The 13,138-nt window shown below is 46.0% G+C and overlaps 1 protein-coding gene across 2 annotated transcripts in view; it reads left to right on the top strand.

Moving 5' to 3' along the window:
- The window catches only part of RSU1 (Ras suppressor protein 1), a 103,737-nt gene extending 102,107 nt beyond the window's left edge, over positions 1-1,630 (top strand). For both annotated transcript variants that reach the window (XM_039710546.1, XM_039710557.1), the window contains one exon: positions 1,158-1,630. In XM_039710546.1, coding sequence (XP_039566480.1) covers positions 1,158-1,260 — 103 coding nt within the window. In that variant the 3' untranslated portion in view covers positions 1,261-1,630. The remainder of the gene's footprint in view (positions 1-1,157) is intronic.
- The last annotated feature ends 11,508 nt before the right edge of the window (positions 1,631-13,138 follow it).

Genomic DNA, 13,138 nt, shown 5'->3' with positions numbered 1-13,138 from the left:
GCTTTTAGTCTGCTGACATAGAATTAGAATAGTAAATAGAATAGAGTCACAGAATCACAAAGGTTGGAAATGACCTCCAAGATCATATGCAACTGTGATTTGGGAGGACAAACATCATCATTCCAAACATCCCCCCTTCCATCTTCTCCCAGCTTTCTATGATGAGCAGGATGTGGTGTGGTCTGGGATATGCCTTGAGTCACTTGGGGTCATCTGTCCTGGCTACATCTTCCCAACAACTTGTGCTCTCCCAGTGCCCTCAGTGGTGGGGTGAGGAGCAGAAAGGGCCTTGGTTCTGCTGAGCCCTGCTCAGCAATAACTTAAATATCCCTGCATTTTAAACACTGTTTTCAGTGCAAATTTAAACCACTGCTCCATACCAGCCACTATGAAGAAAATTACCCCAACCAAAATCAACAAAATGCATCTTCAAAAAGCACTTTATGTCAATAAGTGAAGTTAAGTTTGAGCTGTGTTTATTTTGGGTAGCTTTTTAATTTATTCTAATCAGGATTACTCATAAATTATCTATTAATTACTATGTGATATTTAGCAAGATCCTTTCAGCCATGTAGTCCATTTAGCTTCACAGCAAATGCTAGCCGTCTTAATTGTAGGATACTTTGTCAACATTTAATCAGTGGTACTTACTAATGTGGCATTGATGTGTTGGTATCTGTCCCAGTGCTATCAATCATGTGTGAGCAGCAAAGGCAGCTGTGACACCATTGCTCTCTGTCACATTACCAAGCCCCTGGGTTTTCTGGTTAGGGATGATGCTCACTTTGCTCTAAGCAGGCACTCTATCTCTCCAGTTCAACCCAATTTCTGTCATTGTCTACTTGAATACACATCCTTGCAGCCTTCCGAGCCTTAATCCCATAACTGCAGAAAAAGGTTGCTAGTTTCTGAAGGCAAAACTGATTGCTCCTTCACTGCTCCAAAAGCCTGCTCTTCCCTGATGTTACTCCCCTGAAAAGTCACAAAAAACCAAATGTTAATGACTGCAGCTTGAGAGCTAATAGAAAATTCAGTGTGTTGAGACAAAATAAAGACCTTTTTTTCCCTAGTAACTAGGTGCTTTGTTTGATGTTCTGCAGAGTAAAAATCTGTGTTTAATGATTGTATCACAATTTTTTTTTCTCCTTTCCTTACAGTCTTTATGGCAGACACATGCAGGCGAACCCTGAACCTCCAAAGAAAAACAATGACAAGTCAAAGAAGATCAGCCGTAAACCTCTGGCAGCCAAGAACAAATAAGTGCCTGGCTTCTGCCTCTGTTTTACATCCATTGCATTATTTTTGCTTGTGCCTACAATATTTCTACACATCTCTTATTACGTATAAGAAAGCAGGGGTTAGAATTAAATGCAATTTACTATGCATAATGCTTTAGAAGATATTGCTAGAGGGAAACAATATTACATATGCTCCTAACTATGGTCACATTTATGTAGACATTTAATGTATCACTGTCAAACATATTTTAGATTTTCTATTTATATGTATATTAATGTCCTCTCTTCACTTGTGTCACATCCTGTTAATATAGGGGAGATTGCACTTATATTATACGATATTAAATTTCATAGGATATTCCAAGTGATTTTAATAAAGCTCTTCATTTGTATTGTTGTTTAGTTTCTTCAGTAGGACTTCTGAATAGGAAATTCCTTGAGGAATGTGTGTGTCCAGTTTCCTGTAATACAGTGATTTCTTCTGTAGGAATTTGGTAGCGTTTTATCTGATGCAAGTTAGTTAAAGTGCATTCTGTTCAAGCAACATTTTAATCAGTTTCTTTTTCTTTTTTTATGGTGCTGTGGACTGCTCTTTTTGCCTTGAAGGTTATTTTGAAATCAAGGAGTAGGGGAGGGGAGAGAGGAAAAAAAAATGTCTTTGTAGAGAGCTGCCAATTGCCAGACTCAGTTTGGGGAAGAGAACTTTGTCATTTGAAGAAACTGGTACTTCTGCCAATTTTTCAAGTGTTTTTTTTTTTCTTCTTTAGGCAGAAAACCCAAATAATGTGTTTAATCTCTGCTTAAAGTGCTTATACTGAAGAGCTATTCCAAATGGCTTTTGAAAATGCCACAAGTTCTATATTTATCTATACAAAGCTGGCACCACAACCAAGCTCAGAAGCTGCAAACAGTTTAACAGCTCAAATAGCTTCAGGTTTTACCAGTGGAGAAGAAATGCCTAAAATCTGCAGACAGTGTTTCCCAAATAATTTTATTCTTAGGAGAGCAAAACCCAACAAGGAAACTTAGGGTACAAGAGCAGATATTCATACCTGGATCACTTGTGTCAAGACCTTCCTGCCCTTGATTTCCAACTGAGTGAATTTCATACCCGAGCAGCCCATTGCTGAGTGTCGGCTGCCGTCCCATCCGGCCAGCAAGCTGGGAAGCTTGCCCAGACTGCTGAGACAGGCCTGTTTGTTCAGTGGGAAAAGAAAAGGTTTTAAATATCTCATGCTACAAGTGATGCCTTCTGCAAAAGCCAATCTGAAGTTTCTGTTACCGGCACCAGTCTCTCGAGTGCATTTAGGATTGCCCCAGCATTTAGGTAACATGGTTGCCTTAGTCTGGGAATAAATGTATTGACATATATTTTGCAACAGATTTTTTTTTTTTTTAATTGGCAAGCAGAGCTAAGAAGTTGGCGTCAAGCTTTAGACACACTTTAAGTGGTCTTCAGTACTTCAGAAGAATGAGGCAGTCTTGGTAGGCAGATGGAGAACAGTAAAAATGGTAGACTTGTCAGGAACAGTCAATTCTATCTGTTGCAAGTTCTGCAGAGGATTTTCCAGACCTCTTAAGTGATCTTCCTAGGGAACAGGTCCAACTGAAACAGGCCCGTGAAGGTGCTAGGTTGGATGCATGTTATGAATTCACAGCAAAAACTGTGCCCCATCTGGAATGCACACAATTAAATGTGTAGGGATCAACACGTGAGAGGGCCTACTGACAATAATAATCATGCTACAAAAAGTCCTGAAGAAATGTCAATGAAATGTCAGAAGATCCCCAAACTACTATTGCAAATTGGTTTTGGAGCAAAATAAATAGCAAGGGCACATCTACCAGAAAGGGGTGAAGAGACTCTGGATCCTTCCATGGAACTGAATGCTACCTCAACCCTGGAAGAGGGCACTTCCTCAGGGCTGCACCACGGCTCTCCTGACAGATGCCAGACACCTGCTTTGAGACTCGGAGACATTTTGCATACACTCACTTCCAGCTGAAGTGGATTCACCAGTCTTCCAAAGTCTCCCTGGGTACACACAGACATGGCTTTCTGTGAGTGGGGTGGCAGTGCAGCTTTCCTTTGGTTTGAACAGAAATCCAGACAGAGCTGAAGGTTCAGGTGGTGTCCGAGACTGTGTCCATCTCCCATTCTGTGTCCAGGGATTTAGGAAAAAGAAGTTGCTAGAGGAGTGTTTCAAAACATGGGGTAGTGTCTCTAATGTAAAATTCAAAGCTTGTTGGGGAAGGCCTGATGATGTTATTGGTGGGAAGCTACAGTACTGCTTTAAAATAAGCTTATGGTTTTCAAGCATTAGTCAGACTTTCATTAACTGCAGTTGCAAATTTTGAAAGTGTTGGAAGAGTCATGCAAGCTCTCCTCTGTAGGATTGCAAAGTATTGATTGGAGCATTCTTGTGTGCTCATAGCAAAAAAATCCACCCAACCTTCCTACTTCTTCCCTCATGAAGGAGGAAGAAACACAGTTTTGACAAGCAAAAGCAGGAGTGAAGGGCCTGGGGAAGAGTAAGTGAAAGGCATAAAGATGAGAAGGATAAAAGAAATCCTAAAGGGAGAAGTGCTATACTGAATGTGGTGCCAGATGGGGGGCAGGAGGAAAGAAGTTTCTTGAAAAGAAAGATGAAAAAGTAAGATAATGATCTGAGAAGATGATGAAAACCTGAAATGCATAAAGCTTTACAAACAGAAAACAAAATGGGTTTTAAAGGAATGCTCTTCAGAGGTTCAGGGCAGAATAAAAGACAAGGGAAAGAAAGGCAAACTATCTGGGATGTAATGTGCTGAGGTTTTAGTGTTTCTAAAAATGTGCCAGCTTCTTAGAGCAAACTACACAACAGTTTTCATGTGAGTATGAGGATTTTATGTATCTGTTCTCTAAGGTCATTCCTATTTTAATATTTAAAAACAATGCTGTATTTTACTGGGTCACATTTATTTCCCCATTGTACTCAAGGAAAGGAGTTGCTGTATCTTATGTAGTGAACCACTTAATGAACAGTGCAGCTCATGATGGTCCCCATGGTCATTTCTCCAGAGGATCCATCAAACTGAGGCCCCTTCCAATGAGTCCTCACTTGCTGCATCCAGGTGAGCACCTGTGCTGTGCCAGCTCTGGGAAAGCTGCTCTTTGCTCCACGGATCAGTATTGTTTCACTGGCCGAATTGAAAATGAGACCCCTGATCTCTGGTTTCCTTGAAGACGGCATCTTTGCCATCCATTCATTCATTCAGGGTCACTTGTTCAGGTTGCCTCTTTGGGCCAGCCTCTCATACAACCAGCTGCATGTCCCTGCGAGGGGAGAAAATTATTCCTGTGAAGAGAAAATTCACTTTTTTACAGCTTTCCTGTAAAAGAGCTCCTGTACCTGGGAGCTCTTTGAAGACAGTTATGCTGGTAATTCTGTTTTGATTTTGCATATGGTGAACTGGAAAGAGTATGGCAAAGTTTTTGTGTACTATACACCCTGACAGAGGAAACCTCTTAAAATTACCATAAACCTGACATGCTGTACCTGTGCAAAGAGTGGCTTGGGGAACTAATGTTCCTTGCTAAGGGTAGAGGAAAATGAAACCAGAAAACTTGCTTGTGCAGGCACCATCCACAATTTTCTTGTACTTAACAGTGTCAACCCTGTATTGCCTCCTGCAGTCCTCTTGATGGACAGGTAACAGTTATATTAAAAAAAAAATCTCAGTTCTGAGAAAATGGGCACTGCTCTTGCTCTCTTACTTAAAAAATATGTAAGGAACAGCAACTGTGATTTTAAAATTTCACCTTTTTGTGATTTTTAGTCCAGGAATAAGTTTCCTATGGAGTCACTGGTGTTCAAGCACCTTTATTTTGGGTTTAGTCAGGTATTTCATATTAAGGAAATGGCAGTAGCATCTGCTTATCAATTAGCTTTCATCCTTACAGCTGGCAATTTGCAGCAGCAGTATGGGAGTCTCTCCTGAACTGGCAGCTTGTTCCAAGGCGTGATCCAAGCCGGTGTGGCCCTCGCCTCTCCTCCCTTCAGCACTGTCTGTACTCCCCATCCTCTTCCTCTGGGCTCTCCCCACCATCACTGTATGGGGCTGGATCCTGGGCTTCTGGAAAAGCTGGGGAGAGAAAAAATTTCCTGTTCTGCCTCACCGTCTGCTCCCAGGAAGCAGAGTGAGGTCAGGAGGCATTTCCAGCTCCAGCAGTGCTTGGGTGTTCCACACTGGCTCATGGCTTGGGGCTGGTAGGAAAGCTGGGAGGCCAAGTCTGTGCCATCCCCACGCTTGCTGAGCAGCAGGAGCTCCAGAGACGGGGAATATTTCCAGTTTGTAGCGGGTGGTAACTGTTAATATCCTCATGACAACCAGGAGGAGTGAGATTGTCATCGGTTATATTAGTTGTTAATTTTGTAAATATTAACAATTTCTAGGATTATGGCACAGGATGTGAGCTGTCAACTTGCTTTATTTTCCTCCTACTCCTTCTTGTAATGACACATCTTTTATACTCTCAGATTCATGCCATGTGCTGGTTACCTTGCACTGACACCAGGGTTGGCAGGTGTTCTGGGATGAAACCATGATAACCTCCCAAAAGTTAGACTTTCTTCCCCTCCTGGGTACTTTGTTTCCTCTTACCTAAGGGGAAGTAATTTGCCTGAAAAGAGCAGTGATTTATGAATCTCCGTGGTTGGTTTCTATCCAGTGCTGCTGCCAGAGCTGCTGCCATTGGCACAGCTGAGCTCCTGCTTCCCCTTCCAGCTCACCTGTGAGTGCCTCAGGCAGGCACTGCCACTCCAGTCCCCCCCGGAGCAGGAGCTGAGTTACAGCTCACAAGGAACCGTATCCCTGCTGTGAGAAAGCCCTGAAAAGTGACATTTTTACAATGTGTCTCAAGAGCAAAATTCTAACCATATTTTTAGATCAAGAAGCACGGCAATTGCGCGAGTACCAGTCACAGGAGTCACCCCTGCGGCTTGATGGACGTGTTCAGAGGCAGCTTTAGTGGTGAGGTGCACCTGGGGGCAAAGCACTGGGGAAGGTGGCTTTTCCAGGGCACTCGCTCCTCACCTTGGCTCCCTTGCTGCTGGCAGGAGCCTCTCTGCTGCTCTGCCCTGCTCCTGTGCACTGGCATACAGCGTACAGCCAGTGCTCAGCCAAGCAGTGATGCGCCCCAGGCTGGATGTACATTCACAATTTGCCTGATATTCCCAGTTATTCAAGGTAATGTTTCAAATGGCCTGGTCCTGCGGCAGCCCCCAACACAAGCAGCAGTGGGGAGCGTGGCTGTGTCCAGCTGGGTGCTGGCAGAAGACAAGCTGCACCTCCAGCCTGGGGTGGGCCCTGCCTGCAGACGGTGCCTTGCAAGCACTGGGCTGAATACCCTCACTGTTTCAGTAATCATCTAAACAGGGCACCCTCTCCCAGGGCGGCCATCCTGCAGGTCCCCAGGCAGTCTTGTCCTGTGCCCCAGCCTGGCTGATGCTCCTCGTGGTTTTGCTAATCTTTGCTTTGCCAGCGTGGAAATTGCAGGCTGCTGGCAGTGCAGTTTCCACAGGAAGCTACTGCCAGGCAGAGCCTGAGGAACAGGGACACCTCCTGCCCTGGGGGATGGCCCCAGCTCAGCACCACTCCCCAGGAGCTAAGTGCCACGGACAGAGTCCTGTGGGGCTGGGAAGGGGCCACTTGTGGGGCTCCACGGCAGTGCCTCGGCAAGGAGCAGCCAGAGGGGAGCAGAGCAAAGAGCTGGTCTGGGGCAATACAGAACACTGCTGGGGAGGGGGCAACACTGTGAAGGCTGTGGGTCGTGCTGGGGTCTGGATGGCTCAGATTCTATATAGGGCAGTGGATTTTCATACTGGATATTGTTTGCCCTCCAGTTGTGTAGTTTAGGGTGTTACAGCAGTGCATGGAGAACTGGTGGTCTTGTCGACTGCCCCCTCACAGCGATGGGGTTTAGAAACCAAATTGTTGGTGGCCTGGTTTGAGCATCCTCAGGCACTTCTTTGCTGTTATATCAATCCAGATACTTTATTTTATGGAGCTACTTAAACATGCCTGGCACATGTTTTCCCAGCATCACATAGAAATGAGCATCTTGTTTTGGAATGGAAGAGAGCACTGACTTGGAGGAATGCAGTGCATGGGTAGTTCCTGGGATATGATTTTAGCAGTTTCCATCCAGACTGTACAACAGGACTTTCCTGTTTTCATTTCTGGTCAGTTTAGTCTACTCAAAAGATTTCTGCTCTGCCAGTTTATACCCAGAGACTCATTAAACACCTTGTGGATCAGACGTTCAATACTAATCCGCTCTGAGGGCAAACACAAAAATCAAAGCTTTGATTTCAATGCCGGTACCTTGCAGATACCGTGTGTGCCTGGGGTCCAGCTTCCAGCGCAGCCAGGGAGGATGCCCGGAGCACTCGGGATGCACTTTCCACCGGTGCCAGCAGTGGGGGCACGAATACAGCCGGAGAGGCGAGGAGGGAGCACCGGAGCGGATCTAAAACTGGGGCCTGAAATCCTTTCCATTGCCCGTGCTGCTGGTACAAAAACATGCCGAGACAGTTCACAGTGCGCACGACTGTCACCCCCAGCTGGCAGGGTGTCCCCGGGGAGGCTGCTGGTATTTCCTTTCCCCTCGCTTTGCTTTTACATCAATTTACTCCGCCAATTAAGCAACCAAATAATTCAGAGGCAGCCATGTGGCACCGAGTGCTGTAGCCATGGCTAAAAATAGCCGCAAAGCCTCGGGAAAAACAGCTCCAAGGACTGTGCACCAGGCCGAGCCCCGCTGTGTGTGTGGAGGGGATCACAGCCCTGGCTGGCTCCCTTTGGAGCCCCCCAGCTGGCCTGGCTGGGCTGGCTGGGAGGGCAGGGCTGCTCCTCTGCAGCTCTGCCTGGGAGGCTCCGTGGGGCTGCGGCTGCTGGGGCAGAGCAGGGAGGAGCAGGGCCCAGGCACGGAGGGCTCCGGACCCGGGGCCTGCAGCCACCTTCTCCAGCCGAGGCAAGCACTCAGAAGTGGGTTCATGATCTGGGCCTGGCTTGGTGGCTTTGCAAACCAGGCAACGTGGACTAAAACTTACCATTCCTTATTTTAGAAAGAAAACAGAAACACTCAATTGATAAATGTTGAAAAATGCTCTCTCTGAAGTCCTTCAAATTACAAACCCCATGGGTTTGGGAGAAAAATGGAATTTCTTTGGAGTTAGTAAGAAAGCAGGGAAGGCCAGGCCACCTGGTGTAGCTCCACAGCTAGACCCATGCTCCTCCCAGGTACAGGCAGTTAATAAAAATAGAACAGCGCATCCAGTTTTGCATAGAAGTTTTCTGTTCTTGTAAACCAAATGAAATTAATCATTACATTTATCTACAGGGTGTTCTATAAAATCAATAAGCACTGCATAGCAGTCAAAATATGACAAGGCACTTAAACTTTGCCAAATCAATCCAATTAATTATATCTTCGTTAGAAAACAGTCATTTTTATAGAGTCAGTTGGCTCTTCAAGGACCATAATATAAGTTTGATATAAGCTCATTGATTTTTACTTTATGATTTCCAGTTGAAAGCAAATGGAGATCACTCGCTTTATAAAACTGTGAAAAAATGTGTGTATTTAACATACCAATATTATTTATAAGCAGCAGCTAATGTTTAAGTGCCTCTTGTACGCCTTGATAAAAGTGGTTCATGATTCAGCCCTCTCAGATGTTCAGAGGATGCTCTTCTACATTATTGCTATCGTCATTTGTCTTTCCCCTCTGACATGTGCAGTTTTTTATGCAGGAAAACTCTGTAGATGAGGCTCATCAGCAAGGAGGAGAGCAGCCTGAATACCTATGAGGTGTCACTGCAAACAAACACTGCTGGACATCCCAGCCTGGCTCTGCCACCTCTTTTTACAGCAGCCTGGGAGCTTACAAGGCAGAAATGGAACCAGAGGACCCTGGGGAAAGCACGAGTGGAGGTGCAGGTTGATAAACACACTCAACAGCCTTAGAGGAAGGGAAAGCTTAGCAGGTGATAAGGATTTTTCAGGGGGACAAGTAGAGGGAGGAAGGTTTGGTTTGGAGTAGGGATTGCAAGGGCAGCAAGTACAGCCCTGGGATTCTTTGTGTGCTTGTGAAGCTCACAGGCCCTCTGGAAAATGAAAGGTAAGAGGCAAATACTGCAAAAATAAATGCACACCAGGCAGTGGGCATTGAACCCAGCTCCTCTCAGTGCAGGAGGGTGCTGCTCCAAGGTCCTCAGGACCTACACGTGGGTCTCCCTGGTGAGTCAGTGAATCTTTTTTCTTAGAAAGAGTCCTTAGCAGAGAAGCCACATTGGTAAGTGCAAAACAATCCCCCAATAATGGCAAATACTTGGGTTTTGCTGTTTTATTGTCATTAATAAGAGACTCAGTATAAAAGTCTGAATCTATGAGGGAAGGATGGGTCAAACTGCTTCTGTCCCATCAACGCCCAGATCTTCCCAAAATTAAGTAGAGTGTCCAGAGAGTGAGGATCTGGGTTTTTGAAGAAAAATATAAAAAGTGAAGAGAAGTCTGAGTTTTGTTTCCTTTCCAAAGCATGAGTCTCATTTTCAGTTAGAATGCATCAGATACAGATGAAAACAGAAAATAAAGCTGCATTTCCGCAGTAGTTATTTGCAGTTCCATGGTGCACTACTCCTACTTCCTGAGATGCCCAGCCTAGCCAAGGTGATGCCAGCACTGGGATGTCACTGGCACACATGAGAGGTTGCCACCCATCACCAGCAGACAAGGAGGGGGTGCAGGAGCCCTGGAGCCAGGCACAGGGCTGTGTCTGCAAGGTAAGACTCTGCCATGGCAAGGCAGCTTCAAAGCCAGCAAGTAGGGCTGCTGCCATCCCCAGGGTGGGCTTGCCTCAGGGGGAGAGAGGACTCGGTGGCAGGAGCCACTTGTGGTGTATCACAAGACACAAAGGTCTTCACACCCCTGTGAGCACGAGTCTTCAGGGAGGTGCGTTGTAACAACCACAGAGGAAAGCTGGTCTCAGTCTTAAACTTCTCCTTTTCCCCCTTCCCATGGGTTTTGGACACTGGAAGAAATAAGACAAGGTGAATAACTGGAGGAGTCTCAAGCCAATTTTTTGATAGTATTGAAATGAACAAGGTTAATGGGAGTTCCTCAAGCCAACAACAGAGGAAGGGAGGAAAAAGCTGTGACAGGAGGAAGGAGGTGATTAGCAGATGGCACCAGGGGAGCCCAGCCCAAGCCAGAAGAGCTGCTGCAGAGCCCACTCCCTCTCACAACTGCAGAGACTCTCCTGGGATGGACAGTTCAGTCTGGCCAGGATCAAGAGCAAGCACACAAAATGGAAGATCCAGTGCCACCCACCACTCTGCTGAGGCTCCTTCCCTGCATCCACTGGGCCCCTGGAGTGGGGAATGAAAGGACAGAGCTGTCATTAGGCTCAGGGCAAACAAAGTAGGGGCTGGATGCTAGGGGAATAGCAGTGAGAGGAGATGGGGCCCACCTGGTGTGGGGGATGAAAGGACAGAGCTGTCATTAGGCTCAGGGCAAACAAAGGAGGGGCTGGATGCTGGGGGATAGCAGTGAAAGGAGATGGGGCCCATCCCTCTTCAAACATCCCCACCTGTGCAAAGCCTGTCCAGTGGCCCAGCCCTGCTCCAAGACCAGCATTCCCAGGACAGCAGCAAGAGGAGACTGCCCTGCAAACACAGCAGTGAGAAATCCCCTAGAAGAGTGAGTGACAGTAATTGGGAGTAATCACAGCAGCACAGACATGGAGACAGCTTTTTAGTAATTCACCACTTCCTATGAAACAATATCAATAATCCCCCTCTAAAGTGATGGTTAGGGCCAGACTCATCATTTTTTTTTGCATTTTGTCTTAAAATAGTTGTAAACTGAGATAATCAGTTCCTGTGGGATTTTTAAGAAGATCATACATCTATTACACATTTCAAATCAGCTGTTTTCCTACCTTCTCTTTGTTTAATGTCATTTTTCATTATTGACCCTATAGAAGAAGAAAAGGAATGTCCTTTTTCACTCAGACCTGCTCTCCTGGTTGCAGATGCCACGGCACACATTTCTTACCACAAAGGAAAATAAAACTAGGCCCAAATTCTAAACATTTTCACAGAGATCACAGCTTCTGTCTTCAAGGTTTTGCAGTGCCTCAATTTGCTGGAACACAACACGACACTACAGGAGACAGAAGAAGATGTCAGCAGCCACTGCAGGAGCTCACTCTGCTAATAAGGGTTACCCAGAATTTAGGTTGAAGTGTGACTGATGGCATCATGCAAGACCATTGTCCAGGTAACAGCCATCAGGCCTAATTTGGTGCAAAACTGCTGATGAAACACAAAGGACATTTGCTCTGCCTCATGCCTTAGCGTTTTTAGCTGACAGGACTTCCTACCTTCCCCCTTCTCACCTCACAAGTTGTCTGTTGTCTGGTGGCTGTTCCAGGAGGATGGAAGACGTGTTTGTAACCTGTAGCACCAGTGATCGAAAAATTCAAGTGTGATTGAGTAGACAATGCTCGTGTTCTGTTCAGAGTAAGCCTCATCCAGACAATATTTTCCATTTCAGTTTTTCTGCCAGCAAGAAGGCTCATTGCCTTCAAGGCTGAACTCACCACATTGCTGAGAGACCTCAAGAAGTGGCTGCTCCCCAGCCTGGCTTAGGAGTCAGGTGGTAGCACCCCAAAAATAATGGGTTTAGTAAACCCAGGGCAAAGTCTCAAATTTCTGAAGGGAGGGATCAAGGTGGACTGGAAGGACTTGCAAGATATTATGAAAAGAAATAAACTTTCAGGGCCAGGACAGGGAGTGTGGTGCCCTGTGCAGGGGTGGAGGGACAGCCTGCCCCAGGGGGTGCCCTGCCTGCCATTGCTTCTGCAAGGACTGGGCACTGAGGGCTCCTCAGATGAGCCCCTCTGTATCCAAGGTCTGTGGAAAAAAGCAGTATTTCCACATTTCTGAAAGCTGGGGCTCTTATGTGGGAGTCTGGAAAGGTCTAATAGCATGACAGTGGCAATCCTCTGCCCTTATTTCACAGAGCTTGTCCCTCATGATTCCAAAAGCCTGGCAGACTTCTTGTGAACTTTCCTTCTGGGCAAAGTATGTAAAAGTGCTTCTGTAAGTACAACATGCTTTAATCTGAGATTTGGTATTCTGGTATGGATGTTGTATTCTTCTTTCCATCAGTGACAATGCCCCTTTCAGGCAGCCTGGGAAGTGACCTCCCCTTCATGCTCCTGCAGATGGGCTGTAGGAAATGCAGACTCAGCTGTGAGCTGGCATTCCTGGGTTACAGCGGGGTGCACTCAGGGAGGGAGCTGGGCTGGGATGGGTGGGTGCAGCTCAGAAAGAATGTGAGTGATTTTTTAGAGCAGAGGTTTGCACATAAACCAGGGAGACGAGGTCAGAGCAGCATGATGAGAACATTTGAGGCAAGGAAGGTTTGGATCTGGATTTGTTCAGTTCTCTGCAGCTTGGCCTTTCTAAAATGTTTTGGAAATTATGCATTATACATTATGATTTTTAGCATATGGAGAATCTTAGTTCTCTTTTGGCTGTTGGGCATGGAAGTTTCAGCACTCAGGTCCAGAAGAAATTCCTAATAACTTTTTTATACTGGTACCAAACAGGCTTTCCTTCTGCAGCCAACCCCTATCAGCAGAGAGCCTTCTACCAGGCAGGTCTTGGTCTCTCTTCTTCCCCCTCTTCCCTTTTTGAATTGGCCACAAGACCTGGATGACTGTGAAGAATCTTTGAATGGGATTAAGCACAAAGCAGTGCTCTGTGTCTGGATCTTTCCTCCTAAACAGAAAGTCTACATCCATCCTGTTCTTACAGGTAAAATCTGCCCCTCTCTAGAGACTTGGCTC

The sequence above is a fragment of the Passer montanus genome, unplaced genomic scaffold (genome assembly GCF_014805655.1).
Source record: "Passer montanus isolate IOZ18808 unplaced genomic scaffold, ASM1480565v1 scaffold10, whole genome shotgun sequence".
Lineage (NCBI taxonomy): Eukaryota > Metazoa > Chordata > Aves > Passeriformes > Passeridae > Passer > Passer montanus.
Note: the sequence above shows the minus strand (reverse complement) of the source record. Positions and strands in the feature narration are given on the sequence as shown.